This window comes from Sparus aurata, chromosome 17 (assembly GCF_900880675.1).
Source record: "Sparus aurata chromosome 17, fSpaAur1.1, whole genome shotgun sequence".
Lineage (NCBI taxonomy): Eukaryota > Metazoa > Chordata > Actinopteri > Spariformes > Sparidae > Sparus > Sparus aurata.
In genome coordinates, this window is record NC_044203.1 from 32,910,173 (window position 1) to 32,936,295 (window position 26,123).

The following is a 26,123-nucleotide window of genomic DNA, read 5'->3' on the forward strand; positions in this document are numbered from 1 at the left end:
AGATGCAGTGACAGGAAAGGATTCTGAGATTAAAAAGGACAGACTACCCACAACCCATTTGCCTACTGGCAAGCATTAGGTTCACAACAAGCAAGTTGACAGCACGTTTTCATCTTTGATTAGATTGTTTGGGAGGTGGTATTACAAAATATACCCATCATGATGACTCAGTTAACGGTCAAACAAACTGCAGTGTGGCTTGTTAGGAGTCAGAATGTGATGCAAAATTACCTGCAAGAATCAATCACGATTAAGCATGGGCGATCTGGCCAAAAAGTCACGTCAAAATCAATTTAATCGCAAATTTGTTATGTGCCCAGTAACAATCTAAATGCTTGATTCTGGTTTTCCCTGGTTCAACTAAATACAATCTTTCTGTGCATGTTCACCCAACATTAGGTGAAGTGAACATGTTTCCAGGAGGACAGAAACGTGGCCTATGTATAATTTAACAGCACCGCTGTAAGAACTTTCACTAATCACCAAGAGTTATGCATAAGTTCAGCATGAATCCCAAAGAAAAGCATCAAAAGGGGCGCCCCAGTAGCTCAGTTGGAAAGACATTCAACCCCTGTACAGAGGGTGTGTCCTCGTCCCAATAATGAGGTGGTGTGAATTATGGAAACAGAAGTAAGAGGCCATTAAATACGGCGACCTGAAATGTAGATTATGGACACCATCAAGTTTGATCACAATCTAAAATTGCAAGATCACTCACCCCTAATCACAACTCACAAGATTTTATGGCTTGGCTCAGGAATAGTGGCACCTGAAAGCCTGGAGTCACCCATGCTTAGAAAGCAGATATAACAAAATTAAATGACAGAAAAACATAGTCACAGGCTCAATTTCAAGTAGCTCTTAACTGGAATGAACACCAGAGAAAGCACCATCTATCATGCTTGGCTTAGACATCAGGGAACAGAAATTGCAATTAAAAACCTCGAAACTGGTGGGATGAAAGATTACCAGAAAACTTTTCCAGCGTGGTTCAGATGACGGAAAACAAATTGCAGTGATGGCCTCTTTTAGGTGTAACTGGAGCTCTGAACAATGGCTGGTTTCCTGCCAAAGTGCCTAGCGAGTTGACAAACCCGCCACCACCTACTGGTAGATGGCTGGTGGTAATTTCCAACCCAGTTAATGAGAGGAAGTACTCAGATCCCAAAACTCTCACATCAGCAGCAGCAGATCTGCATAATAAAAACCTTTTTTGGGACACACAGTCCTGTTCAACAACAAGCTGATGTTGTTTCAAGCTGGACAATCACTGCTAAATAATTGTTCAACTTAATCCTAAAGAATCCACAGTCTAGATGGGTTGTAAAAGATTTAAAAAGTGCTGTGAATGGCACATCATTAAAAAACATATTTTCTCAAAATATGTAGCAAATCCATATTTAAGGGGATATTCAGAGCCACTGTTGATGCTGATTTCTGTCATTTAGCACTGGCATTATGACAAACTTGTTGACAGTGCCAAGTAGGTCATTGTTAAAGCCAACCTGTGTCAAATAGCATTTGCTATTTATTTTTAGCACATTTTTAATGTGACTCCCAGATGGTTTCTGCACACAGCACCGTGCAATGACTCAGACGTGTCACTGAGTTAATCACAGGGAAGTGAAAAGAACTGGAAATCTGTATTGTCCAAAATCACTAAATCAAACGATCTGGTACAGGAAACAAACACTAATTGCAAATATGAACTTGACCCAGGTCAGTTCATATGACTGGTAGCACAGTTGGTAGAAAAGCATTACAGGTTATTATTTCTATTAGCTATTTTCCAAGTGAGCTTTTCCCTCAGCTTGCCAGGTTATGCATTATTCAAAGCAGTTCCGCTGAAATCAGAGAGATTAAAAAGATTAAAATAAATCTATTATCGCTATAATTTGATGTTTGCTCGCGGGCATTAATGACCATGTTGTTGAGGATTCACAGCCACAGTGCTGCTGAGTCATACATCCACACGTAGCAGCACACTGCCATCATCTGGCTGATGGAAAGTACATCCAAACACTGCCAGTAACCAAGCAGAGCCACTCAAGACAGAGTTTAAGAAGCACTGTATTGTGGATACAAAGTGAGATGAGATGTTTCAAAATGTTATATTGTTGCATGTTGTTATGTGTTTTAATTTTGCAGAACTACTTTTCTAATGCATTATCGAAAAAAGTTTGTATACTACCTTAAGTAAGTGTTGATTTAAACAATCTTGAATAAGTTGTTTAATGTTCCACACCTTTAAATACACTGCTCCTGGCGTGCTGCTCCATCAAAAGCAAAATAATAAAATGTCAACGTCTAACTATAAAATACATTAACAAAAATTCCACAAGTGTCTCCTGATATAAGTCTCCCTGTTCCCTGTTTCTATCTATTCTCAGATGTCTAGCTGTCTATTTCTCCATCGTCATAGATGTAGATTCCAATGCTGTTTTTACAAGCTTGATAGAATAATGTGGTCAATTCAGGCTGATTACGAGTGACAATGGTGGTGGTTGTGACGAAACCTGCTCTCACTGGGAACTTCTACACACATTTCTGTCAGCTGACAAGATTTTCCAGGAACTACGGCCGTCTTATATCAAGGATGCCGTCTGGTTCATCCCATGTATGTATGATGCCTCTTAGTCTGAGGGCAAAACTAATTTTGGACTGTACTGTAGACAGTAGACTGAATATCTTGACCTATTGTCCATGTTTTGTCTTGTTTATCCTCGTTTCTTCAAAATTAGATTTGTTTACTAATTGAATTGAGATCATCAAAAGTTCATTACAAAAGTAAATATTCTCTTTAGTAAAGCTGAATTTTATGTTTTTGTATTTTAAAAGATATTAAAGATTGCCTTTTCCACTGGTGCTGAATTTAAATATAACATTAATATCATTACAGTTTAATGCTCCCATAGAATTGTAGTTTGCCTGTATCCCACAGCATTTCTCAATCTTGGCAATGTGACAGTACAAGAGGTTGGTTATGATTTTTCAGATCCACAAAAATAAAAACAGTAATAACAGTTATGATGCTCTCTATTTCCATTTCATTTTCTTGCTTTGACTGATCATGATCTCAGTTTAGACTGACTGATTTCCCAACAGGCACATGATTGTAGAACATTCCTGTGGCCGGGTCTGTGTCAGTGGGCCTGTGAGACATTTGTGCGCATTTCCAGTGGCCTAACTGCATTATATGGCATTTTGTGTGTTTACCATGACTCTCCTAAGAAATGTCTTCAGTCAATTATAGTCTGTATGTGGAACAAACTGTGATTTTACAGTCACTCTACCCTGCCATGTCTCTAATCTATCTTTATCTACATTATTAAGTTTGACATTTTGAGGTTAAACTTTGAGGTTCTTGAGCTTTTTCAGTGTTTTAGTTTATGCTCCCTCAATGCATTTCAGAGGCAATGTTGCAGATTAAGATTTTAAATAAAAGAAATATGAGAAACTTCTAAAATGTTATGCATATATAACTACCAAATAGTAAAGCCTAAACCTCACTGTTACAAGCTACAATAATAAAATACCAATTGAGTGATAACATGTCACTTTATATACAGTTACCGTTATAGAATACATGTACCTGTGTAATAAATAATGGTGGAATTTAACTAGGTATATTCAATCAAATATACAAATTTGAGGCATAAAGGTATGTGAACTGGCCTCACTTTCTGAATAAGTATTAATACATAAGCAATAATAATCCAATATCATAATACTGATGTTTTTTAGGACAGAAATTTTTTCTGTTACTCATCCGCTACATTTTGGGGGTAAATATTGTACTTTTTGCTCCCTACATTGATTGACACACTTTAGTTACTAGTTACTTTCCCAATTACATGTTGCATCAGGAGGCAGCTGTAGCTCAGGAGGTAGAGCAGTTGGTCATGCATGTTGAAGTATCTAAACTCCCATTTTTCTTCTTGCATGGCAGCCTAGAGTTTAAATGTGTGTGTGAATAGGTGCATGTGACAACTGTTGTAAAGCACTCTGAGCGGTCAGTAGGCTGGAAAAGCCCATTTACCATCAGGGCTAAATGAGGGCATGTTTAATTTAACTTGTTTTATCGACCATCAAATATAAAAAAAACACTTATTGCAATAATCAGAAAATTTTGAATATCTGATCTAATAAGTGGCCAGGCCGATAATCACTGACCCATAGTATACAGTATACATACATGTAAATATATGTCAAATTAACTTTTATGTGTTCTTTTGATACTGAAGTTGATTTACTTACATGTACTTAAGTTAATAATAATAATATATTTAATTTGTAATGCACTTCACATTTAAACAAATCTCAAAGTGCTAAGTTTATTTAATATCAGATACTTTAAGACTTTTACTGAACTATTTGTTTGAATTACCAAGGTAACATTTTGACACAATATTTTTTGCTTTTACTCTAAAAGGACCTCTGGGTACTTTATACATGACTCTTTTTAACAGGGTTTATAGTGTACTCATTGTGTTTTGTACCAGAGTTTGTCATTAACTCTTGATGAGACTGTATTTCGCTGCTGAATGCTGAGTCCACCTGTGTTGTTCTGCTGTGCACGGTGAACACTGACATGTCCCCCTGCATCAGGCTGACCAATGAGCGGAGGAGGGGGCGGTACCATCAGCCTCATTCTTCACTGGTGTGCGTGCGAACCACAACAAACAGCGACGAGCCCACGGATGGCAAACGAGTCAGAATAAAATATAATCAAGGTAAGACTGAAAATGATTTTAAAAGACAACAATATATAACGTGAGCTTCATGGCTGTAGGATATTTAAGGACTCTGGTGACGTAACGTTATGTGTGCGCTGCTTAGCGCACATAAGCGGCCGTTAATGCGTGCTGTGTGTTCAATAAATACCACGACGACATGAAATACTCTTTGTCTGGTTGTGTAGACATAATAATTTAAAGAGTAAAAATCGCCTCTGGCAGTAAGAATGGAGCGCTTATACGCGTTTTCTCCCGGCCGGTACGTTGTGTTCCCGGCTGCGGTTCAGCAGTATGGCGGCCGGGGTAATGTTGAAAGTGGCTGTAGACACGCAGACATCCTGGGCCGCATCTCTCAGCACCAACCTGCTGTTTAACTGTCGCATCATCTCAGTATTTACATGCTGGCATGATCTCCTGTCTGTCTGTGCCAACACAATGTAACGTGAGCTGTTATCAACATCGGCAGCTGTGGCCGCAGTTACAGTTGGTAATCTGACCAGGCTGACCACATTCACTGTGACACACTTCAGACCAGACCTACTTCACCACAGAGGAGAGAGTAATCTATTACATGTTTCTGTATCCTACTGCTTCAGTTACTGCTTACTGTGCAGAATATTGTGATCATAACAAGGCATCATATCTGTTGAACATGCGTTTGTGCATAACATATATGTAACTAATAAGTACAAATACATAACTGTATTACACGTGAATGCATAGTAATACTTATGAATAATATATGATAGTAAAATGTAGTTCATTTTTTAGCATTTATGTACTTTAACCTTTGATCCTTTCACAACATTTGGCTGATTATATGTGCACAAGTAGGTCATATTTTGTTTAACTTGTGATTACTGTGTTCTCAGTGTGTTCTGGCTACTTTTACTGTATAATCTTACATTTTTGAAATATCTACTTTACATTTTGTCAGTGATTAACCATAATGTAATCATACAATAATAATCTGTTTTAGAAATAATAATGGTGCAGCGTTGTCATAAGTGGAAAAGGGAACTCAGACCACTGGCTTATGTAAAAATAGCAAACCACAAAGAGTGACATGATAAGGAAACATGCAACAAGTACCACAAAACTGTTGTCATGTTCAGTATTCATGGACAGATGGTTGGTTGGTCTCTACCACTGAGCACTAAAAATGCCACAGAAACATACAACAACTAAAAGATAACTTTTACAATATCTGACACAGACAAATAATATCTCCTTTGTTATCACATCTCGGGCATTTTTTTCTTTCTTCAGATGAATATGGGCGCACAAAAGTGTCTCTTAAAACCTTGTGTTTACTAAAATCTTGAGCCTATTAATGAATTTTACAGTGCTGCCACAGATGTGATCATTAAATTCCAGTATACGCTATTTACTAACAGCTCATTCCCCGCAAGTGTTACTGCCTTATTGACCAAGAAATAACCTAACCGACCAGGCAGCTGCCATAGAAAATATGCCGAATAATGTTATGTGATACTGTATAATCCTTAAATAACTATAATAATCTTCTGATCCGTGCAGAGAGATACTGCACAGTTCTAAGGACAAGAGCTGTAAACTTCTACATCTGAGAGAATGTTGAACATTAAATATTAATCAAAATGTATAGAATGACAAAACACATTAACATCTGACTCTCAAGTCCCAACAGAATTATTTCATTGATTCTTTTGTCGTGTACAGATAAACAGTTGAAGTTTCTTCTGGGAACTGTTTTCTGGAATCTCTCCAGGTCCAATTTCACATTCAAGTGCTTGTGTGGCATGTGGTTAGTCAGCACATCCTGCTGCACCTACATATATGGCAGTTCCTCTCTCCTCATGCCAGGTTTTGTGTTGTGTTCAGACAGCTGCAGCCATGGGCAAGTCACAGTCACTCTTGGCGAAACACAAAGACGAGAGTCAAGACGCACTAACAGCTGACGGCGAGTACAGAGACAGTCAAACAGACGAGGATGGAAAGAATGGAGACGTATCCCAGTTCCCCTACGTGGAGTTCACTGGACGGGACAGCGTCACGTGCCCCACGTGTCAGGGCACCGGCAGGATCCCACGAGGTGAAACTTTGTCAATAATCACCACTCAATGACCATTATCAATATAACATTTTGAGTCTATGGTAGGAGCAGTGCCCTTAAAGCCCCTGAAAACATAGCATCTAATCACTTCATGCATTTATTCATGATCAAATAAGCATCAGTCAGTTCAGTTCAGAAAAGAAAAAACATCCATAGGTATTATTAAAAGTCAAAAGAAAAAGATTTGAGGGTTGAATTGTAAAAGTGTGCTGGCCTTTACCACAATGTTGCTGTGGCAGGAAAAGACAATCACAAATGCAAAACAGTTCCTGTGATCATATCTTTCAGCCCCACTTGAATTTAACTTTATGAGACATCAACACATTGTGCATACTGCAATGAAGATGATGGTTTCTATAATTACATGCATTTAATATATCCAGCACAAATACTTTTTTACCTACCAGAAACCTTTAACTTGAATTAAACCAGATCCAGATTTTCTGTGCATGCATTTCCAAATGTAATGCAAAAAAGTCAATATATATACACACATGTTTCAGGCCTTTGTGCCTGCAACAAATTTTATATATAAGAGATAATGCAAACAAATACTAATGTACAGGAAGAAAATAAAGAGAAAGAGTAAAAGGGGAATTTTGCCGTCCTTTGCAAGCTTAAGCCACAACATTTGCTAACTTAAAGACCTCACAATCAAATATCAATTTCCTAATTCCATGCAGTTTGTGCAATGTAGAATTAGAAGACCTGCTGTTTTTTACAGAGCACACAGCTCAAACAACCTCTTTTCTTCCTGCTGCTGTACCACAGTTACAAACCAGAAATCTATTTGAAAAAATCTATAATTTCAAGTGGGGAAAAGTCAACTTTGAGATAATATTCTCAATAGTGGTACTGTATTGCATAGTGCAAATCTTAGAACATATTCAATCCAACAGTGACACGACAAAGCTTTTTTTCTCCTTTGGTTTATTCAACAGGCCAAGAGAATCAACTTGTGGCTCTGATTCCATACAGTGACCAAAGGCTCAGACCAAGCAGGACGTAAGTCTAGACTTAGCGCTCTTTTTTGAGATGAACTGAGTAGGCTGTCTGCATGATGAAACTCAATGAACACACAGTATTGACTTTGAAGTCATCAGCTGGTTTCAGGGTCTCACTTCTCTTTTCTCTCTCATCCAGAAAGCTGTATGTCACAATATCAGTGGCACTGTGCCTGCTGCTGTCTGGCCTGGCTGTCTTCTTCTTATTCCCCCGCTCTATTGATGTCTCCTATGTGGGAGTGAAGTCTGCCTACGTCTCCTACGACCTGGACAAACGAATTGTCTATCTCAACATCACAGTAAGATTGTGTGGCCATGTTACCCTTACTTAAAATGGGCCTGTTATAATACCCTGTAGGAGAATTTGGCTCGTATTTTGGTTAAACATTTCATTTTACTTCATGTATGTTCAGCACATTGTGATGAAACACAGATAATGATCACTTGACTCTGCAGTTCCCCTGAGCTATAAGCCCTTTTTACACAGTGACGCCGCATTAAATCCGGAGTGTCGGTTCGTCAATTCTCCACCGATGGTGATTCACACAGAGCATAGCATCTCTGCCTTTCTGTGTGTAATTCACACAGAAAGCCGGCGCTGCAGCTCCTAAAGAGGCGTGACGGTACACGTAATGATGATGACGTCAATGTGATTTTAAGGTGTTTCCCTGGTGTCCCCCTGTCAATCTAAATCCGCAAACGGTTTATAATCATATGGACGCTGTTATAATGTGTTGTGATTGAGATCCTGACCCACCAAACATCCTGGAAAGTGACAAAGTTACGTTTTTCGCACTAAATTACATAAAAAGGCTACATAATCGCCATCAGTAAACTGGAAGCTGTCTGGAGGGCTGACCGTCGTGGAGAATTGGAGCAGGTTCCCCACATGCAGACGGCATTGTGAATGGGACTATAGTTTACACAGCTCTCTTTCACCTCATGTGTTCTTTGTCTGACCCGCAACCTTCTCTTTTTATGGATCATTCTGACTGCTCTCACCAGTGCTGTTTAAGGCTACAGCAGGCAGTTATTATCAGCAAAAAAGTTCTAGTACTGGTTAAACAACAAACAGGATATTGAAAAAGTTAGCAAATAGCAGGTGAAAACTGTGTTAAAGGATGAGACATTTCCCTCAGGGGTCTTGGAGACCATAACAGACACAAAAGACGGACTTACACATTTCTCTTCCAGAAGTAATAATGACAGTGATTTTTCCCTTGAAAGCTATCATTGAGGCTTTTTCATCCATGACTCTATATCCAGAATCTCACACCTTTTATTTTCTTCCATTCAGAGCACTCTGAACATCACCAATAACAACTACTATGCTGTATCTGTGACCAACATCACAGCCCAAGTGCAGTTCTCCAAGACGGTGATAGGCAAGGCCAAGTTTAACAACAGCTCAGTGATCATACCGCTGGATGAGCGGCAGGTAGGTTTAACTGCATTTTACTGTTCCCACACAAAGAAAAACATCACATAGTTACATATGTCTGCTAAGAAAACAATAATTATACTTTACCAAAATTCTGATGCATTTCAGTTTTGACTGAGACTTGCACAGCCTACACAACAGCACATTGTTACACCCGCAATCAGAACACAAAGGAACCTCGCCATGTCATGTGGTTGCTAAAAATTTCAGTTATGTTTCTGCAAAAATCCAGAGCTCAAACAAACCTTTCAAGCACATTAAAGCCTCATTATCTTTAGATGTTGTAACATTACAGATCTTGGTGCCACTGCTCACTACTGGACTACTGGCTGCTTCTGCTAAAACAGAATTTAGGAATAGCAGTACCAAACTACATATGTTTTTTTCTGTGATTAGCATTAGCAAGTGTCTCATATTGTTTCTCTCTTCTGTTTTTGTATTGCAGATTGACTACACAGTTCCCACTACCATAGCTGATGATATGAGTTATATGTTGTAAGTATCTTGCTAAAAGTCCTAAACATGCACTGGTTACACTTGGATCAATCATATATCACTTTCTTCCTGTTTTTACAGTGACTACTGCACCTTGCCAACCATTAAAGTGCACAACATAGTGGTCATGATGCAGTAAGTATGGCTATATGTACAATAATATGAGCCGATTTCTTCATTTACATCCCACATTATAATATTTTCTTTACATCTCAGTATCTCAACAACTCCTCCATACCCACATTGTTTTCACCACACATACTGAAGAGCTGCCCAGAAGCAACACAGCCTTCTGCTGTGGAGCCCTGCTCAGACCACCAGGGGATACATGGGCTTTTGGGCGGCTTGTTCATTTACACGTCAAAACTCACATTCAGACAGATTGTAAATTTAGCAAAGCAAACATTTCTCCAAGGCAAAAATAATATTCATCAGATGACTTAATCCTTTGTGGTCAAAAACAGCTTTCAAGTCAAGTGTACGTTAGACTGATTGCCAGTGGAAATGGGCAAGAAAAGAACAAGCTAAGAACATAAAGCCTATTCTTGCTTTTCAGTGGTTTTACATCTATATCAAAAGTAAGTGTCTTTTGCTGGTTTAATCTTGATGCACCTAACAATAGTTGAGTGTATTAAAAAGGTAAATCAGTCTGTGTCAGACACTTTTAGGAGGATAAGGTGACACTTGTCTTAACCAGGAAACAGAAAACAACAAAATCAGAACATAGATACCAATGAAAATGTCATTCATATTTTTTTGTTGATAGTCAATCAACAAAAAATGCTCATGCCAAACGTGAACATTCATCGCTGCTCCAAGCAAGTCAGCTAATAGTGCCATTCAGCTGTATGACAAACTGAGCTAGCTAACTTACGGCAGCTGGTAGCTAACATCAGAGATAGCTACATCAGTAAGCACAGGGCTCAGCAGTTGCACTTTGCTCTGGTGACATGCTGCCCCCTGTTTGTTTGGAGCATTCCTGAACACTTAGGCAATCTTTACCCATTGCACCTTTAAGTCAACAAAAAAGTTATGACCCAAAGAAATACTTAATGAAACTCAAATCGTAACAAGTTAAAGAAAGGGAAGTTTCTCATCCCCCTTTCCTACACAGATTTTCAAAACCATTGCAGGATTCAGGACTGACAGTCTGAGCTTCTCTCACCTTGTTGTCTGATGCAGTGTTTGACTCTGGGGTTATTTTTCAGGGTGACGGTGACAACGGCGTACTTCGGCCACGCGGAGCAGGTCTCCCAGGAGATGTACCAGTATGTGGACTGTGGGGGGAACACCACCTCCTTGCATGAGCATATGACGGTCTATAAGTAAAGCAGGCAAAAGAAGTAGGATGTCACATGCTGCTTTGACCAAGATTCTCCCAGAGACAACTGGGCTGAACATAGGAGATCTTTGCTCAGTGACGATGGAATAATGGACAGGGACATAACTTTTCTTTATTAGTCACACGGCTCATCCATTCTTAAATTCCCAACCACTTTCTTCCTTTTGCCGGTCACATGTGATATCTAGAAGAGCTTTTTGGTTGGTAACTTGTCAAACAGGCTGGTTAGGGTAGATGATCTCACCTGCCACAGCCAGAGTTTGTAGGATTTGCCTCAAAGTTTGTAGTTATTTTTCACCCTGGTGCCAACAAAACAGATGGAAACACTTTAATGTTCATGTTGTTGGTGTGCATTCCCATCAAGTTTACACCTCACTCCTCAACAGTTAAATTACTGGAAGCAATAGTTTCAGATATGATGCACTTTATCCCGAAGTACATATTAATAAGAATGTTGTTTGACTGCAACAGAAATGCAGCAGCCACCAGCGCTCCTACTATTCTGCTATTCTATACCACTTTTAATTAAAAATACTGCAAAGTGAGGTGCAGGAAGAGTTTTTTTGACACATTGAAAACCACTGAGCCGCTCCTTATCACCTCATCCTTTCTTTTCATTCCTTCTTACAGCAGCCTCTCTCTTTTTTGTTTTGTTTCATAAAAATGAGATTCTTGATATTGTATGGTACATTATAGATGATGTATTATCTTATTTCATTTAGGGTTTTTTGGCTTTCTTTGCTTAGAGTTCTTAATTTTTGCTTAAGTGAGGGTAGTGTAGGTCTTCTCTTTTGTTAATCATTCAGCTGAGTAATTTTTAAAGCAACTGTGACTACTGTGAAGACTTTAACATCGTACAAGCAAATAATTTTGTAAAAGGGATCATGTTTTTAATTCCATTGTAAATGTGGGAGCTGCACAGTGGGCTATTAATACCGAAATGTGTCAATGTAGAAAATGTCCTTCTGCTTCAAATCATTTCATATCCAGAAGAATTGCTGGTGTGGGAGCAACTTTCTCCTCTTAATGAAGTTGTCCCATTTTTGTGGTGTCATTCACAATAATGTGTTTGCTATTTTAATCCTCTCTCCATCAATAACTTGTCTCATGAGTCGACTGTTATTCTTGAGTTTGATATTATTATGACTTCCCTTTTGTCACTTTAATTATCACTTTGGATTGGCTGATAATTATCATCAGTGAATAACAGCACAAGCATGTGAACATTGTTACCAACAGATCATGTAAACTACTGAACGGCGTTTGTCTGACAGAAGATCCATGATGCAGAAATGCCCTGAATGTAAATTATTTTAAAGTTAAATTCTGATTTTTTTTTCATTTGTAATTGCGCAGGTCAGATAAAATGCAAAAGCTTGACTTTGTCAGGTTGTTAATACAATGTCTACACAGTCATCATTAAAAAAAAAAAAACATCTGGTCACCCAGATCCAGCCCTTCTTCATATCTGATGACAGACAGTGTAGATGTGAAAACTTCTGTTAATTAGTGGTTTTGTGTTTTTCATGCATGAAGCTGACAATAAAATCAAGACTCATTTTGAAATTGTTTTCAATTTCTTGCGTATGCTTGTAATGTTCTTTGTACACACTGGGTGGCACCAAGTGGTCTGCTGAACGACACCATCACACACTGAAGATCCACAAACTGTTAGTTATTTAACAGTTCATTTATGATATAGTTTAATATTTGAGATTGTTAAAAGGGACAGTCTGCCTCAATGACTGATGTCAGATCACAGTATTATTCACTGTACATTTTGAGCAGTACAAATGTGATCACCAATTCTGATATCTGCATGTTCACTGCAGACCTTCGACTAACAATAATTTTCATTATTTTTATTATTATTTCATTATATTTCCGATTATATTAATCTGAGAAATATCTAAAAATAGCAGAAGTAAACATCTTCAAATGTCTTATTTAATCTGAACAGCAGTCCAAAAAACAGATATTTACTTAAAGATAAAAGAAAACAAAACAGAAAACATTTACATAAAGAATATTCCCCCAATTTACATGTTAAAAGTATGCAAATTAAAATTTTAACTTGTGTTCTCAAATATTACTCTTTATTTGTCCTGTGCACTCAATACATCTCTCTCACTGTATTGTATGTCAATTACTTCTTGCTGGAGCTACGAGCACATGATGTCTCCAGTGTATCACGGTATGTTCACATCTGTTGAGCTCATTAAGAACCAGTTCACTTCCTCTCTGAGATCCAGGTCAGTGGTTTGGACCAGAGCTTCACTGGGATACATGTGGACCCAAAGTAACACACATTATAAAAACTAGGCAGTAAATGAGTTTGCCCTTTGTCTACCTACAGTGTTTTAAGTTTCTGTATCTCATCAAGGATATTTAGATTTTTTTCTTAATTATTTCCTGGGATGTTTTTGTAATCTTTTACTTAAACTAGTAACCACCAGCCAGCATGATGAACTTACACAGTACTTGAAGACTTGCAGCAAAAGTCGGGAGTTTGGAGTACAAGCAATTTGAAACATATGGAAATCTACTTTCCTGTTAGCTCTCACTCAACATGTTGCACTGTACAGAGGCCCACTTTCATTTGGTTGTGTTATTGCCATTACCGCAGACCTTCCCCTCACCCCACATTTCATATAGACTGAGCACTTCCTCTCACCAGGTAAAGGGAAATGGTTTTTCCACATGTGTTTTACTTGAGCTCATCTTAAAACAAGTCATGCTTTCTGAAAATAATAAGCTAGTGCAAACCTTTTTTCTGCCCATCACATTCATCTGGCTGTAGTTTTCCTCGTCTCACTACAGTGTGGTCAGAGGAGGTGAACAACATTATGAGTCTTCACAAATTAACTTATCGAGCAGGTAGTTTTGGTTTGATTTTTACAAGGAACAAATAGCAACTGAAAACAATCAACATAAGAACTTTCACATTAAATAAAACAAACAACTGACTTAACACAATCAGCAAATTAAACCAAGATAGTGTGCAATCAGTGGGCAAATAGTCCAATCCTATTTTTATAATATCAACCACCAATGTTTCAGAAATTTGGATTCCCACTCAAACTAAGTCCCATCCCAACGGACATAAGACAAATTAACCACAACACAAATTTTTACATCAACAGTCTAAGCAGAAATTATTGAAACTGTAGGTCTGTTGTCCGAAGGTTGTTTACACATCTATTTTAAATATTGACTTGTCTAAGTTTTGGTTTGTTTTTCTGCTGTTTGTGTGTTTAGCCTTGTTTTACTGTATGTCTGTCTAGTGTACAATTTTCTCAATAGTTATATTTCAAGTTGTTAATATCATACTATTCCACTGCCTTGACACAATCAAATATAATGTTTCAGCTGTTCATTCAGGCTATGTGAGAAATATTCAAAGGAAGGATTCCATGATTTAGCTACATTATTGTTGAAAACATTTTGGGATGAAGAGTTTATAAAAAAGGTTCAGTGACTTTTACACAGTTAAGCTACAGAGCGTTGGTATATACTGAATAATCCATGGTGAACTTGTTTATTTATTTGTCTTTTGTGGATTTTTACAGGGACAGCACACAATTAAAAGTAATTTCACCAGCGTTAGCTTGCGGCTAGTTTGCATCTGTTGTCCCTGGGCAGGTAAACAGAAAAACTACACTGAAATACACTGTATAAAACAGAGCAATACATAACAAGTCTATTAATGTGGACATTTTAATACATACACTTCTCAAAATTAATCGGGGATTTTGCGATATCTTAGTGTTTCACTTGATTGGTTAGGTTGCTGAATTTGTTTTGTGTGTTTTGTCAATGTAACCTTATATATATGCCTAACTCATTATGAGTAATGTATCACAACACAATACATAGTAATCCATAAATGTGAATATATCAATAAACTGCCATTATTAATTATTCTGGGAGAGGACAATCTCAACGGTTAGCCTCAAGTTAAGTCAAGGTCCATAACTGCCAACTGACGCTAAGCTAGTTACCGTTAGCTAGGTTAACTGTTAGCTACTTTATGTTTTGAAGCAAATTAGGAAAATTTGTTTTTAATTGTTAAGCTTTGTTTTAATTGATGTCACTGTTAATCATATAAATTAGTTAACCGAGCTGGTTAGCGCTCCTGTTCTGGGAAAGAAAAACGTTTAAATTAATCGAATTAACGTTAACTGTTTGCTAAGCTAACAGCTAACTTTAAAAGCTAACGGCTGCTAGCTAAAATATAGCAGTACCCTTACGTTACTGTTGAGTTTCGAGAAAACTGCTTCGGAAAAAAAAATGTTTGTCGAATATATTTTATATTTTGTCTAATTCTGACTGATGTTTATCAGTCTGTGAACACTTCCCAGACTCACCCCACACCCAGTGTCTCCTAACATCCAGCCCCCACAGCAGGACACTCCCCCGCCCCGGCACCGACCTGTTGCAGCGTCCCACTGTGCAGCAGCAGCAGCAGCGGGGGCGGCGTGGAGACGTCTCGGTGCTTTCCTCCTCCATCTCCGTCCACTGCTCCTTCCTCTCACAGAAGTTTGAGGGGACAACACATCACCAAACATGGGTTTTGCAGGTCTCGGTTCGGCGGTGCTCCTGGCGGCTCTGGTCGGCGTCTGCTCCGCGCGGTCGGACGCTCCTCGCGGGGTAGCGGTCGGGTTCGTTTTCGACCCCAAAGCGAAGTGCGAACCTCCGTGCGAACACGCCGGGATCTGCATCCGAAACAACACATGCTTCTGCTCCAGAGGCTACGAGGGGGAGACCTGCCAGTATGGTGATGATACCAACCTTTAATACACCTTCACCTTTAACATGCATGAGCTAAATGCTGGAAACTACCAATTTATGTAGGTTTTTATTGTATTTATTGAGCTTTGTATTCCTGTGACCCTTTAATAAAGTTTTTCATTGAATTGAATCAAAACTCAGTTCAGTTTAATATCTTCTTTATGCAGAAGAACCACAGATATAGATAGATTTGTAGATAAAAACATTGAGTCATAATTTAATGGCGTGCACTTAAATTCTGTTGTATGATCCCAAAAATGACATACAAACAAAAATATAAAGCATTATAAATGTTTTTTCCCACCTAAAGCTGGTTTAATGTATTAAAAATGGTCAGACTTTGTGGTTCAAGCTCAGAATTGTATTTTTTTACAATGTGAATGAGGTAATAATGTGTATTTTACTCCATAATTGAATAAAAACAAGATGTTTTCAGAGGAAAACACTTGTCTGAAGCTAGAAAGGTGGCAGGGTCCGCCACAAGTTAACGGAGCAAAAGCTGTTTGTTTATTCAGTTTGTTTAGGCATTAAAATCAGTCAATGAAGCTCTTTCTCTACGTAGTGCACCTTTAACGTGGAACATATTTGACACAGATTGTATTGGACCTGAGTTTTAAGTCTGTGTGTGTTCCTGTGTGAATGCAGCCAACTGCTATCCAAAATGTAAAAATGGAGGAGCGTGTCTTCGCCCTGGAAAGTGCAGATGTCCTCCTGGATTTGGAGGAAGATACTGTCACAAAGGTAAGATGGTGTGTTTGCGCTGACTTGTAAATTAAACATCTGGTTGGTTTTAGTTATTGTGAACTTTTGGAAGGCTGTTTTCACTTTTTTAAGAATAGAAACCAGCCTTCATGCTTTTATTTTGGATCCATCCTGTAGTATTTCACATCTTCGGTGTGATACAGTAGATCTGTATCCTCTTTCTCCAGACACGCACCAGATTCCTTCTCACCTCCGCTCAGAAAAGCAGAACAGCTTGATTTATTCATTTTTTTGTCTCCCACGAACAAAGCTGCAGCAGCAAGAGTGCAGTAAAAATGTCTCCAGCGGCTCAACCTTTATGTGATGTCATCGTAAATGAGACTAAAGGTTAAATGAGCTGTATGAGGAAGGCTTTAGCGACCACTGAGGAGGCTGAGGTCACGTTCTCAGGATTTTATGTTGGAGTATTTCAGTCACATCACACATAAAGTGGGGTGTTTAAGACATATTATATTTTCTAAGGGGAAAAATATCAGGGTTTTCTGTTTTTCCACCAAAGTTCTGGTCCTGTCAGTGGACAATTCTTTGAAACATCATTAAGACCAGTGTTTTACAGCTATACAGGATGAAATAATCTGAAACGGGACAGGGGATAAATAAATAGAAATTATGTTTATTTATTCCAGATTTCCTCTTATCCATAACCTTCTAAAAATAAAATTAAACCCAGTAAACGCTGCTAGACGTGCATAAACAGTGACAAGGTGTCTGAAGAAGTCGACACAGAATTATTTTCAGGGCTCAAGAAGCCAAAAGGATTAGGAGAGGGTGCTAATGTTTACAGAGGGATTGATCCTGGGGTATTATGAACCATGACCACATTATAGGCTATACTTTTAAAATCAATCCAGCTGATCTGTGTGTCTTGTTTCCGTCTTTCTGCAGTGACGTGTGACGCGGGATGCTGGAACGGAGGGGAATGCATCGCCGTCAACGGAGTGGCCAAGTGCATCTGCCCCTCGAGCTGGACGGGCTCAAAATGCCAAGAGGGTCTGTTTATAGCCGTGTCTAATTACCCTGTTAACACCGCAGGTCACATGCACCAAATGGAGCCTTTGGTCTCTCAGCCGGAAGCCGGGCCCACCGAAACATTTTAAATGCTTTTCCAGTTCCAAGTTGCAGACATGACAGGAAGCAACACTCAGTTTACCCCCCACAGCATGTCATGTAACTTAGTGGCTGTTAAATCCACAGCCTGTGAACAATGATTGAGACGTTCTTGGTAGTGAATTGCAGTTGAAGTACAGAATCAAAGCTGTAGAGAGGTTTTGAAGCACTTGTGTTTAGAAATGTAGCCTTTGTGTGATTTACTTTACTCTCCTGAAGTGTCAATACAAGTGGTGTTAAGTTGTCTGGCTCATTAACTAACTGGCATGAAAACCACCACTGCCATTTATAGACATTTGTCCTATACAAACATTTTTTTTTTTTTAAAGTGTCTGTGTCCTCTGCTCCCACGTTGAGTTTACTTCTTGGTTCCATCTCTAACGACTGAGATTTCGAATGAATGGTTCGCCATTTTTAAAAAAGTTGCATATTTGTTTTCATGCCCACAGTTGGATACGAAGATTTTTTCCACTCATTTGTCTGTAGGGCGACATTGAAAAGGAAGCTACAGCTAACCGGTTAGCTAAGTTAAGCACATAATTTGAAATAAAGGGAAACAGCTAGCAACTACATTAATCCTGCCAGCTCCTCTAAAACTCAGTTTATCTGTAAAATGTATTTATTTAAAATGGCGAGTTGGTGTTTCATAAGGTTTTAACAGAATAGTCTGACATTTAAAAAAATATTCTTATTTAATTTTTTCAGCCGGTTAGCTTAGGTAACGGCTAGGAAATCCAGTAATCTGTATAAAAACTGAAGTGTAAAAAAGTGTGACATGTTGGGGTTTTATAAAGTTTTAAAGTAATAGTTTTTAGACACATATATGCTGTTTTCACTTTCTACTAGCTGGTTCTGTCAGATTAGCATAAAAACTGCAAACAGGGGTAAGCAGCTAGCTCGGCCGAAAAAAAATAGTCCAGCATCTGTCGAACTACAACTTGTCATATTCAAACATCTTTTCTGTTGTTGTTGTAGGCAGATAACAGATTAAACAAACAGGATATATATGACATTTTCATTAGTATAACCTTCAGACAACGCCAGGCTAACTGTTCCCTTGTTCCCAGTCTTCACATTAAGCGAAGCACATCAGCACACTCAGCCTACGGTGGGAGAGGGGTTTAGATCTCTTCACCCAACTCCTTTCCAAGAAAGTACATAAATCACATAATGTGTCGACTGTTCTTTTAACTCATCCAAATGACGTTATCTCTAAAGTCTCATAGCTGAAGCTCAGTTGTTTCCTGGCATGCTGAGAATGTCTCTGTATGGTTTGTTCCCTGTGCAGCGATCTGTCCTCAAGGCTGCAGGAACGGGGGAATCTGTGTGGCTCCAGGAATCTGCAGCTGTCCGGAGGGATGGCTGGGTGGTGCCTGCCACACTGGTGAGTAAAGACCAAGCCCTTCGTACGCAACAATGCACTCTACAAGCATCATTTCTTTTGTGTCTCTCGTCTGCCTCTCCTGCCCCTCCAAACTTTGTTTTGTTTTTGTTGTGTGTCCCTGGATCTCACTGTGAAGATAAATGGTTCAGGAATCAGCCTGCCAAACCGCCCAGAATGATATGAATTGCATGCAAGCGTCTGCTGAAGTAAAGTTTTCAGCGTAGTGCTTTTCCAGATGTGACATGGAAACACTCTGTGGTGTCAGGATTTACAAGCTCCTCACAGCTGACTTGAGGTTTTTACAAATGATTAAAAACACGCTCTTTGTTTCTTTTGTCTGTTTTTGTCTCTCGGCTGTAGCTGTGTGTGCTAAGCCCTGCCTGAATGGAGGGAAATGTATTTCTCCAGATAAATGCCGCTGCCGCCCCCCTTTCTCTGGCCCTCGCTGCGAGGAGAGGAAAAAGTCCCACTAATGTGACCCTGCAGAGGTCAAAGGTCACTGAGGCCCGGTACGGGACTTTGTGTTGATGAGGACGATACTTTTTTTGTTTTTTTTAGCTAAAACATTGTTAGTTTTGACATTTTTTTATACGTAATTCTTTTTTAAGAAACATTGTTCTCATTTTACTGTACCAACATGCTCTGTACTGTACGGATTTGTGTGATTAAATGAATAAAGTGAAGTGGATTGCACGTGATATGAAAGCTCATTTAACAAAACAAAAACATAGCAATAGTTTCCATTTTCTTTATTTTGTCACATGGAACTTGTACTGTATTGTAATCTGGTGCTGACCCTACATAAACTCAAACACGTTCTCATTACTTCAACATATATACTTAGTATCAGTGTAAATAGATAAAAGTCCATAACTTAAACAGGCCAAATCAAACAATATATTAATAAAAGCAATACAGAAAACAAATGCAATGTTTGTTAAAACGCAACAAATCCGTATGAAAGTCTTCAGTCTAAAACAGGTTACAAACCTAATAAAGCATACTTTGTATTTTTCAGTGAACATCAGTTTGGTAAATGTTAACCAGGCTATCGTTTGCTAACGTGTGAAAAACCTAAAACTAAAACCTCGCTCGTAACAACCTACTTCGTCTGAATGACTCCTAACCGAAACAGATTCATTTTTCATTTACTTCTTTTACATAACGCCGCGCAGCAACACGCACACATCTGCGTAAAGTCTCCGTGTGAGCTGCAGATGCACTTAACAGATGTGTGTCACTTTGAGCCTTGAGGTAGTGATATACAGGGACGCAACGACAAGTGCAATACATCAAGTCCCTCTGGTAGCCTTCAGATGTGCACAGAGCCACACATACAAGCACACGCCACTATCCATCAACAACACACACACACACACACACACACACTTTACAATTTATGGTGCTCTCTTCTTGCTCTGTGCATTTTGTAGCGTCTTTCACCCCATTGTTTCATCTCTCTCCATCATGCTTGTGAAGCCTGTAAAGGTGCAAACATGAATTCAATAAAAGTAGATTTCACGTGCCATGTTTTCAAATATATCCAAGGTGGTTGATGCCTTTTAATCTAAAGTTTTTTACAGTATGATGGAGAAGGTAGAGACGTAGTTACTGCCTCTTACATATTTGCGTAATTTTTTTTTCAAATCACAGAGCTGAGCATCTTTTTTTTTTTTTTCGCTGTTCTGAACGAATTTCCGGAATCCTAAAAGACTCCACTCACCATCCGGATGGAAAGATATTCCTTTCCAAATATTGCTTGTAGGCCCGCCTCTTAAAATCCAATTTACAATCAGGATAAAAAGAATTTACACTTAGAAAAATCAATGTGAAAACAGCCTTCTAGCATCAAACTCTGCACAGACATCACTACACGGTGAAGCTCAAACATTCAGCGGTAGGAGCAACAAGAAGAGCTTTTCTTTTTTTCTAGAGGGGCGCTTAAGATCCATCACTCAAATGTAAAGCTAAGAGGCACAAGCGGGAGCTACTTTGATTCTGTCCTAGAGGGAACACAACTGAGATACACAGAGACAATCACTACACATGAAGTGTGACTACACTACCGACCTTTAATGCGCAGGTGAGGCCCTTGTAGCCTTTCCGACAGTGGCAGTAGTCGGGAAGAACACACCTCCCTCCGTTCAGGCACCGCTGTTTACAAACCGCTGAGGAGTGAATCAGAGTCAAAGGATTTTAGGTTGTGTTAACACTGAAGATTACATATTTAAAAAAATACATGAAATGACACAAATATATTTGTCTGTTTATCTTGACAACAAACTATACGATGTTAAAAAGAAACTTCAGGTGAAATGGCAGGTAAGTTCACTCCTGTTCTCCGCTGTGTCCTGGTCAGAGTCTCTATATCGCTGCATTGTTGTCTCATGATCAAACTCACGTGTTTGACACTGGAGACCTTCCCAGCCGGCGGGGCAGTGACAGGTGTTTGGTCCCAAACACTCGCCGCCATTTTTACACTTCTGCAGACAGACAGCTGCAGTGAGAACAGAGAGAGAAGTGTGAACACGGTCTACAGCAGAATCTGCCACTCTGCATCTGTGACCCGGACGCAGTACCAAAGATGTAAACAACAACAACAACAGGTAACAGCGTATAAATCAAAAACATAAATACTGTATGTATTCTCATTTATTATAGATAACCATAGAATATGATCACTGTGGTCCTCACCTGCTGCTGTGCAGGAGAACGTCAGTGAAGGTGTGTTTTGTTCAAGCTCTCTTTATATTACCTGGATGTCTTTGCTGGGTATGAATACAAAAAAAACTTGGAGTCACTCACGTATGTTGCACCGCTTCCCTCTCCATCCTGACGCACAGGAGCAGGTGTTGGGTCCCACACACTTGCCTTTGTTCATGCACATTGGCTCACACACGCCTGCAGCACATTGGTTTACACATTTATTAGAATTACTGTTGTTTGGAATTATCAAGGTCAGTCATTACTGTTTTTTTTTACTCACTCTTTTGACAGCGTTTTCCCGTGTAGCCTTCAGGACAGGAGCACACGTTGTTCCTCCTACACTGACCTCCGTTCTTACAAGGAGGACTGCACACAGCTGAGAAACACAATAACAAACTGCTGTGATATCAGGAGGCAATGTGCATACAACTGCTAGAAATAAATAAATCATACTTGACCCATTTTTCCAAAGACATATTGACAGACGCTCCAACCTCTTGTGCATAAATGTGTTTGAATAAGAGGTGAGAAAACATCACATAACCCTCATAATAAAAAATAAATTCTCACTACTGCAGCCTCTTCTCAAATCTTTCTAGTACATGTTGTGTTGATGTGTTTGTATTAAAGTGCTGATATTTCTTCACAATCTGTTTTTTTGCAGCTGCTATCAGAGAGGGAGCTCAAATAAAACTCAGTATCAGAGCACCAGTGAATCTTTTAAACCCTGATAGGTTCCCCGAATAGCTGAAATGGCAACATGGTTTCCTAAGATCCCTCTCTGTGGTAGAACAGCAGCGCAGTAAAATGGGTGATAAGTATTTAATCACAGTGTTACCAATTTGACACTGAGAGCCGTAGAAGCCACTGGGACAGGCACAGATGTTGGGCTTCATGCAGGTTCCTCCGTTCAGACAGACGGGGTTACAGAGAGCTGTGGGAGACACACGGAGCAAATTCAGATTCCACAGATTTAAGAGTTACTGTATTGTTTTGGCAACAGTTCCAATGTAAGGGCTCAAATGCAAGTCAATCGTTTTGAGATCCAATTCTGTGCCAGCTAGAAATGTCTTCTATAAAATGTGAGATGTGTGTCACATTTTGACAGGAACAGTGAGTTGGTTTCAGGCGTGATGCTGTACCTGAGTTACATGTCGGTCCGTACCAGCCAGGTTTGCATTTGCAGACATCAGGAGAGACACACTCGCCTCCATTTTCACAGTGCCTGTTACACACCACTGACAAACACACATGATTATCGCGCACACTTCCTCTTTATGTTCCAACCTCAGAAACTCAGCTAAAAAGGAAGATGAGAAGATTGATACCACTTTCGTGTTTGAACACTAAACCTTAAAACTACAGCCTAGCAGCTGACTAGCAGAGCTAAACAGCTAAACATGGCTCAGTATAAAAGGTAGAACAATACACTTATGAGCATGTCTAAGCTTACAGATATAAACAGAATAACTTGTTTGTTCAATCTCTAATAAAAACTAAAATCTGCTGGTGGTATACGCAGGCACAGCACTGAACATATGGCCACAACTATCAGGATTTGTTCAGATTAATTAAGTTTGATATAAGATGCTAATTAGTGATGCTAATTTTCAGGCCAAGTTTCAGTCCTTATGCTAAACTAAGATCATTAAACTACTATCGTTTAGAAGTGAGAGTCGTATCAAACTTATCTTCAACCTCTTAACAAGAGAGAATTAGCATCCTCCTGAATCAAACCAACAAAAATGTGTCACTGTCGTTCTCCTCACACAAAGACAAATTACAAAAAGATCGCACAAGGTTTCATCAAGCCAATAGTTGGATTATATCTCACTGATTTCACATCTGGGTCCCACGTAGCCGTAGGGACAGGTGCACAGGTTTCTGGCCAGGCACGTGCCTCCATGTTGACAAGGCGGCTCACAGTTCGCTACACACCGACACAGGGTTGTAAACAACACAAGGACCCTCATCAGTATTCTGCGAGCAGTGTGTGTGCGTGCGTCAGGATGTAAGACAGGTGTGAACACGGGCTCAGGTTACCTTCCTCACAGGTGGGCCCACTGTAGCCCACGGGACATTCACACACGTTGGGTTTCACACACTTCCCCTGGTTCCTGCAGTCGGGTCGACACACGGCTGAGAGGGAAGAAAAGTGGCAACGAAATCAGACGCTGAGATAAGTCAGCCAAAATCCTCAGAGGTGATTTAACAGGTAATGTGCTGCGACAGCGTGCAGGGGACTCCGAGGTTTGCTTTCCTTGAATATGTGAACAAAATAAACAAGTCACGGTCCATCAGAATTCTCTCCCACTCACCAATGTGACAGCTGTATCCGGTGTATCCTTCCTTACAGGTGCAGGTGTTGGGCAGAGTGCACTCCATGTTCCTCCCACACTGATACCTGCACACAGCTGAAATCAAGTCACACGTTTACTTCAAGAAATCCTCACACTCCAACACATAAACAGTTGAGACTGAAACAACATATTGTGGGCTATTTTTAAAGGTTGGCCAACTAAAATATGCAGATTGAGTGGATCATTTTAGGCCGAGGGGACGTGACGATTAGTTACTTTTAAGTTCAAACACTTTATTTAAAGTTTGCAAACAATAAAATTAGCCATCATCAGCAAAAAGTCATACCTGCCCATTTAAGGCTGCAGCAGCAAAACTACTCAGTGTGTAGAGTTGAACAATGGTGCATCATTTGCCTTTGAATTCAGCTTTTAATTTGTAGGAATAAGAATGTGGTCTTTCTTCTTTCTTTCTTTTCTCTCAAAAGTCACATTTTGGGCCAAACAGTATTATCTTCCTTTCATAATATTCAGGTCAGGAACTAATAGTGTAACAAGTTAAGTTTGTGTGGTTTTCCTGGTACTTCCTCTTTGTTCTGTATTAAGTATCTGAAAGTAAACATCTGTAGTTCTCAGACGTTAACGGTCCTCATGTAGCTGTTTATTCATGACACCTGTACCTTTACATGTGACTCCATCTCCAGTGAAACCGTACGGGCAGCGTCCACACCTGAAGGAACCGCTAACAGTGGGCTCACAGGGAACACCTGGGAAGCAGGGAGAGTCAGCACAGGTCATATACTGAGACGTTGACCCCCATCTGACCCCGGTGGTGAGGTCTGGATCCAGCAGCACTCTGGTCGCAGTTTGATTCTGCGGCGTTGCTGTTGTCTTTCTGTCACCGGGTGAAACTCTCCTGATACTGGAGATGGTGGCGTCTGGTCTTGTCCTCCTGTCAGCGGGTCTTCTGGGGGAGGTGGGAGATGATGAAGAGGAAGAAGTGGGTGTCAAGTCCTTGCTGGAATTTGATTTGGAGATGTGAATATGACCATCTGCTCCACTGGCGACTGTCCCCTGACCTGTAAAACACTGGAAGTTAGAGGATATGACTTAAAAAACTAACACAAATATTGCCTCAGTTTGTCAACATCAAAACATTCAATCTGAGTGACAACATAAAATAACATCCTGAGGGAGATCATTTCTCAAAACAACAGGAATGAATGAGCACTTGAAATTACTTTAGACATCTCTAACCTTCAAATTAAGGAAATAAAAAATACTTAACTATTAAAAAAGTACAATTGTTGTTGACGATTGTTTTTAAATGAGAGTATTGGGAATTTTTCTAAATTCTCAAATGAGATTCTCTGTAAGACTGTTTACAAATCAAAACCACAAAGCTTGGTCACCAGTGTCCTGTCACCAGTTGTGAGCTGAAAGCGTTGCTTCGCTCTCACCTGTCGTCGTGCACGTTTTTCCATTTCCATGGAGACCGGGTGGACAGGGTCCACAGACGAAGCCCGCTGAGACGTGGACGCTCTCAAAACACTGAACGCCCGGGTGACACGGCCGTCTGGAGCACGGCGACGGGCCTGTTGGTTTGGGCCTGAGTGAAACCTGTGGTACTCTTGCTGGTGTGGTCGCTGCTTCTCTGACCGGAGAGTCTTGGTTACCTTGGAAACAAAAAGAAAGATGAAGATATTGCCAGCCCTATTATTAAAAAAAGACATTTTTTGATTCACTTTGATGTAGAAGACTTACGTGCACAGTTTCTCCCATCACCACTGTATCCTGGCGGACAGACTCCACAGATGAAGGAGCCCAGCGTGTTGTTACAGCCGACTCCATGGAAACAAGGCCGAGAGATGCACTCGTCTATATCTTCTCTACACGTACGGCCTGAAAACACATGAAATATTAGACTATGTACAAAAATAGTGGCCACTATTATACAGTAGGT

The 26,123-nt window shown here is 39.7% G+C and overlaps 3 protein-coding genes and 1 long non-coding RNA gene across 13 annotated transcripts in view; 2 read left to right on the plus strand and 2 right to left on the minus strand.

The window, feature by feature from the left end:
• Positions 1 to 4,604: 4,604 nt before the first annotated feature.
• Positions 4,605 to 12,679, plus strand: tmem106ba (transmembrane protein 106Ba). Of its 2 annotated transcripts, none has more exons than XM_030395156.1 (8): positions 4,605 to 4,733; positions 6,600 to 6,810; positions 7,773 to 7,836; positions 7,975 to 8,134; positions 9,133 to 9,273; positions 9,722 to 9,771; positions 9,853 to 9,906; positions 10,980 to 12,679. In XM_030395156.1, the coding sequence occupies exons 2-8, from the start codon at positions 6,612 to 6,614 to the stop codon at positions 11,098 to 11,100; spliced, it is 789 nt and encodes a 262-aa protein (XP_030251016.1). In that variant the 5' UTR covers positions 4,605 to 4,733; positions 6,600 to 6,611; the 3' UTR covers positions 11,101 to 12,679. The 2 variants fall into 2 exon arrangements, with proteins under 2 accessions (XP_030251016.1, XP_030251017.1); XM_030395157.1 differs by having other exon boundaries at positions 4,606 to 4,733; positions 6,604 to 6,810.
• LOC115568089 (uncharacterized) lies at positions 7,063 to 15,685 on the minus strand. Its single transcript, XR_003981328.1, has 3 exons — positions 15,546 to 15,685; positions 10,937 to 11,090; positions 7,063 to 8,101 (listed from the first exon to the last, which is right to left on the minus strand). It is a non-coding gene; the product is annotated as an uncharacterized LOC115568089 (long non-coding RNA).
• On the plus strand, positions 15,513 to 19,850 carry seraf (Schwann cell-specific EGF-like repeat autocrine factor). Its single transcript, XM_030395160.1, has 5 exons — positions 15,513 to 15,890; positions 16,550 to 16,645; positions 17,552 to 17,656; positions 19,062 to 19,157; positions 19,518 to 19,850. The coding sequence occupies exons 1-5, from the start codon at positions 15,680 to 15,682 to the stop codon at positions 19,628 to 19,630; spliced, it is 621 nt and encodes a 206-aa protein (XP_030251020.1). The 5' UTR covers positions 15,513 to 15,679; the 3' UTR covers positions 19,631 to 19,850.
• Positions 19,851 to 19,891: 41 nt separating this feature from the next.
• vwde (von Willebrand factor D and EGF domains) overlaps positions 19,892 to 26,123 on the minus strand; it is a 33,346-nt gene continuing 27,114 nt past the window's right edge. For all 9 annotated transcript variants that reach the window (XM_030395151.1, XM_030395155.1, XM_030395149.1 and 6 more), the window contains 13 exons: positions 25,925 to 26,062; positions 25,621 to 25,836; positions 24,841 to 25,239; positions 24,182 to 24,277; positions 23,907 to 24,002; positions 23,698 to 23,793; positions 23,006 to 23,101; positions 22,702 to 22,797; positions 22,144 to 22,239; positions 21,963 to 22,058; positions 21,559 to 21,654; positions 21,228 to 21,325; positions 19,892 to 20,637 (listed from right to left, as the gene is read on the minus strand). In XM_030395151.1, the coding sequence (XP_030251011.1) occupies positions 20,623 to 20,637; positions 21,228 to 21,325; positions 21,559 to 21,654; positions 21,963 to 22,058; positions 22,144 to 22,239; positions 22,702 to 22,797; positions 23,006 to 23,101; positions 23,698 to 23,793; positions 23,907 to 24,002; positions 24,182 to 24,277; positions 24,841 to 25,239; positions 25,621 to 25,836; positions 25,925 to 26,062 (1,634 nt within the window). In that variant the 3' untranslated portion in view covers positions 19,892 to 20,622. The remainder of the gene's footprint in view (positions 20,638 to 21,227; positions 21,326 to 21,558; positions 21,655 to 21,962; positions 22,059 to 22,143; positions 22,240 to 22,701; positions 22,798 to 23,005; positions 23,102 to 23,697; positions 23,794 to 23,906; positions 24,003 to 24,181; positions 24,278 to 24,840; positions 25,240 to 25,620; positions 25,837 to 25,924; positions 26,063 to 26,123) is intronic.